This window comes from Physeter macrocephalus, chromosome 6 (assembly GCF_002837175.3).
Source record: "Physeter macrocephalus isolate SW-GA chromosome 6, ASM283717v5, whole genome shotgun sequence".
Taxonomy (NCBI): Eukaryota; Metazoa; Chordata; class Mammalia; order Artiodactyla; family Physeteridae; genus Physeter; species Physeter macrocephalus.
This window is the reverse complement of record NC_041219.1, coordinates 90,240,998-90,245,420: the sequence shown is the minus strand read 5'-3', so window position 1 is coordinate 90,245,420 and position 4,423 is coordinate 90,240,998. Positions and strand designations below refer to the sequence as shown.

General features: G+C 44.1%; 1 protein-coding gene across 1 annotated transcript; it reads right to left on the bottom strand.

The window, feature by feature from the left end:
• Positions 1-2,177: 2,177 nt before the first annotated feature.
• Positions 2,178-4,184, bottom strand: LALBA (lactalbumin alpha). Its single transcript, XM_007107529.1, has 4 exons — positions 4,032-4,184; positions 3,544-3,702; positions 2,990-3,065; positions 2,178-2,508 (listed from the first exon to the last, which is right to left on the bottom strand). Exons 1-4 carry the CDS (start codon positions 4,162-4,164, stop codon positions 2,448-2,450), a joined length of 429 nt encoding a protein of 142 aa, XP_007107591.1. The 5' UTR covers positions 4,165-4,184; the 3' UTR covers positions 2,178-2,447.
• Positions 4,185-4,423: the final 239 nt, after the last annotated feature.

The window sequence follows — 4,423 nt, the reverse complement described above, 5'->3', positions numbered from 1 at the left end:
AGTGTCTAGTATGTCCTGTCACTTAATATGCTCTCAATTAGTGTGGGAAAAACAAGAATGAATGAGAGAGAAGGAGGGGGTGAGAAAAGGAACGTATGAAAAGAAACAATTTTGTCCAGTAATATTCCTGCCTTCATGACAATATAGATGACAGAGGAAAGTAGCATGGAGGAGAGATCAGGATAGAAAGAGAGAAAAAGAGTCCATATTTTGGGACACCATCCAGGGTCCTCTTCACACAGAGCTCGGTGAAACGTGTGCACTCTGACAGCCCCTGCCCTGAGTCTCTCCCCCACCCACCTTAGCCGGGGCCACTTCCGATCCCTGCCTGGTTCAGGACTTTTTCCAGGCCTAGAGGAAGGAGAAGGAGTTAGAAAAAGCAGAACAAATTCTCAGCTACCATCCCACCTCCCATTCAGCTCCCAAGAGGGTTTTCTGAAAGAGAACAGCAGCAGTTTTCTGTCCTGCTTCTACCCAAAGGCAGAGAGGTCTGCATCAGTCAAGACCACATCCATGCCAGCTCCCTAGTTTCTACCTGTTCTTGATCCTTTGACCCTCAGGCTAAGATCCTCTCTGCAATTGCCAGTTTCCTTCAGCAAAACCCTCTGAAAATCATGGCCTCATATATGGAACATTCACAGGTGAAATTTCCAAGATCAGGATATTTCTCTATAGAACAAAGGCCAGGGCTATGGAGCTGAGCAAAACAGTCCCAGCTCTAGTTGCATTTCTGCTCTGCCCACTTGGTGGAGCTGGTCCCTTATATTTTCCAGAGCATATACCTTCCTGTGGGTGTAACTGAGGCAAAGTAGTAAGTAGATGTGTGAGATCAGTGGGAGGAGTGGCCCTTCAGTCCTGCCCTCCCACACACGACCATGCACAGGGGTTATCCCTAAAACCCTGTAGACTTGGGGAAAAGCCTTTTGTCCCATAATTAGGGAGGGAATACCATGCAATACCCCTGGGAGATGTGTCACATTGTGTTCAAATTCAGACTAAAATCATATGATGAATACCAAGTTATTTCCTGAGTTTGTTTTCATTAAGTATAGGAGAGGGATGGCCTGTCCACCCCTTGCCTGGCCCTATAGGTCCCTAAACAGGCCATGGGGGATTCATTTGGGAGCTGCTGGTCTCTGGGACAAGAGAAATATGGTCTGAATGCCTAAAGCCCCAGGGGGTATAGAAGGTAGGAGGAGGGAATTAGAAGATATAACTTAGCTAATACAGAAATGGGGTAATTCAAATTGGAGTCTTGGAATGCTGGATTCTCAAAGCAGGAAGAGATCTCAGAAAAATCACTAGACTAAAACTGTCATTTAAAGATGAGGAAATTGAGCCCCAGAGACAGAGGTGACTTACCCAGCTTTGGACCATCAATGAGAAACAGAAACAGACTTTAGAAATCAAATCTCCTGACTCTCCTTCTTTCACATTTCTCATAATCAAATTAGAATATAGTTCTGCAAAATTCCTCCTTAAAGACCAGCAAAGCAGCAAGAAGAGGTAATGGAGTGCAGGGTCCCAACAAAAAGGCCCCAGGTGTCCAGATTCTTCAATTGCTGAGCTGTTCTCATCTATTGTTTTTAGAAAGAGTTCCTCTCACAGCAATTTGTGAAAGGTATTTCATTATCTCAGGGGTAAAGAAATACCTCAACCCCCCTCAAGTCACCCATTTCAGATTCTTGGAGCCCCTGCACTTGTTGTTCTTTTCCCACCCTACATCTCTACCTGTCAAAATTCAAACAAGCTTAAATGTCACTTCTGTCATGAATCTTTCCTTGAGCCCTTTCCCCACAGCCCTCCACCAAGTATAAATTATCTTTCCTCTTATGAATACTCAGGGCACATTTCTAACCTCTCTCATCATACTTATGACACTCTTTCTTGTATTATAATTATTTATTAATGTTTATCTTATCTTTCCTATGAGTCCTTGAGGCAACAGATGCTTTTAGCCAAATTTAGTTCCCCTCCATAGTTTTTTAATATGCTTGGTGATCAATAAATGTTCGTTGAATTGAGTTGATACAGAAAGTAATCTGTACTTTTGAGTTATTATAAGTTCAGCCTATTTCCTCTTTAGCAGAGGTGAAGGTGGCTGTGACCCATGGCCATGTCCACCTACTCACCCTATTTCCTCCCTCTCCCTCCAGGAAGAAAATACAGCCAGCCACTCAAAATCAGGCCCTTTATTCAGGATAGAGGTAGAATCCACCGTTGTAATGAAAGTGCCACTGGGGGCACTGAGCAAGGGTCAAAAGTCCAGAGCACCAGTCACTCATCCCTGGAGAATAGTCCTTGCATGTCCAATGGTGTCACTACAGGGCTCAGGGCTCAGAGACAAATTAGCTTCAAGGGGGTACAAAGAAGCAAAACAAGGTAGCCATAGGGAAGAGGAGTTCCAGGGACATAAAGAGGGCAGAAGCAGCAAAGACAGCAGGTGTTCACCACTTCTCGCAGCGCCACTGATCCAGCTTCTCAGAACAGAGTGCTTTATGGGCCAACCTGATCATGAAGAAAGAGACAAGGCAAGTTGACTGGCCGGATCTTAGTTCAAACTTCCATCTAGCTTTATCCCCAGGAGGGACGAGGTGGAAGAGTATGGGTGAAAATTACACTTTCCTAGCCAGATGGCAAGGGACACTGAGCCACCTAGTGGAGTAAGGTCCATTTTTTTAAACTCCAAGAAAATTGTAGGGCAGTGGTACAAAGGGCTTGCTTTAGAATTAAATATTCAAATCCAGGTGAAGGAAATCCTGGGGCTCAGCCCTCTATTAGGGAACACTTGTTAGGAAAATTGCTAAACAGGAGTGGAGTGAGTGAGGCGTGAAAATTGAAAACCTGAGTCTGCTTGATGAGTTTTGTTTTGAAGACTACATTCTAGCTTAAAAGACCAGGAAACAGAGAGAAAGGGGAATGGTGCTGGGACTAAAGGGGTGAGAAGAAGGAGGAGAAGGGTAAAGCAGAAAATAGAATGGGGACTCACCAGTAGTTAATTCCTACATTATCCAGAATCTTCTTGACACACATAATGTCATCAGTAAGGTCATCATCCAGGAACTCTGGCAGGAGTTACAGGGGGAAAAATGAGAGAGCTAAGAATTACCCAGAAAGGTAATGAGTTTCCCTCTTGCCTGGTCCTTCTCTGATCTAGAGGCTTATGCCTGTTGCCTTTCTATATGAGAAATCCAGTACAATAACACCTCCCCCTAGGTAAGGACTCCCTTCGCTTCTCTGGGTGCATCTCTAGAAGAATTATCAACTTCATCAACTGACTTACTCTGAAAATGCAGGGTATTAGACTTCAAGATCCCCAAACAGCTCATATCATCTACCCGTGAACTTTAAGGGACTGTCTGAGGATTTGGTGATAATGAAAAATTCTAACAGCCTCTTACTCAGTACTATCCATTGAAGTCCCACAGTTGATGTGGAGTCCAAGGCAGTGAAGTTAGAGGTGCGCTTGGATGCCAAAAAAGGAGACTATCCCAGGAGTAGGCTCCAAAAAAACACAGGAACATGGTAAAAGTGGTCACTTACTGTCACAGGAGATGCCACAGATGTCCCTTGAGTGAGGGGTCTGGTTGTCTCTGCACCAAATTTTATTATTGATCTGGAAGAGTCCATATTCTGTGCTGCCATTGTTATTTACTGTGGTTTGTGTGTCACAACCACTGGTATGAAATACAGTACAGACCCCTGAAAGAAAGATGAAAAAGAGATATCACAGGGATGTCCACATATAGCATAAATGAGGACCTGTATTCCCAGACAGGAAAAGGCTCTCCAGCCAATCTCCAAATACGGCCAACCACAGAGTATCCTGATAAGATTAAGAGTTCCAAAAAATGATCAGACAATGGGAGAAAGGAGAGATAGGTGAATAAATGTAATGAGAGTAAACAGATGAGCAGATAAGAGGATTATTAGATAATTGAATTAAAAGTAGAGAAAAAAAGAGGAGGAAGAGAAGGGTGGGGAAAACAGAAGATGAAGTATGGAACAAAGCAACATTGCAGGGAACTCACATTCAGGCAAAGTGACGCCTCCATAGCCATCCAGGTCTTTCAGCCTCTGGAACAACTCACATTTTGTTAATTGTTCGGCCTGGATGCCATGGAACAGGATGCCCACCAGGAGCAGAGAGACAAAGGACATCATTTTGGCTGCTCCCAAGATTCTGAAATGGGGTCACCACACAACTTCACCTCCTTTTATTTGTGGAGAAAGCCTCAGGGGTCCTGGCATCAAGCCCTACATCCAGGAAGAGGATGAAGAGAGACTTGGTCATGCCAACAAAGAAACATTTAGCCTGCCAGCTTCCTTCCGTAATTTCACCCCATTATTCCTTTCCTTCCCAGAATCTCTAGACAATACCAGGTATTGTTACCTGTCCAGAGAGAGTTACAAGCATGATCCT

Excerpts from the sequence above, each read along its gene's own strand:
- LALBA (XM_007107529.1), bottom strand. The coding sequence starts at position 4,164 with ATGATGTCCTTTGTCTCTCTGCTCCTGGTGGGCATCCTGTTCCATGGC. Across the intron at positions 3,703-4,031 it reads AGGCGTCACTTTGCCTGAAT|GGGTCTGTACTGTATTTCAT; the intron begins GTGAGTTCCCTG and ends TCTTTCTTTCAG. Across the intron at positions 2,509-2,989 it reads AATGTAGGAATTAACTACTG|GTTGGCCCATAAAGCACTCT; the intron begins GTGAGTCCCCAT and ends CTTCATGATCAG.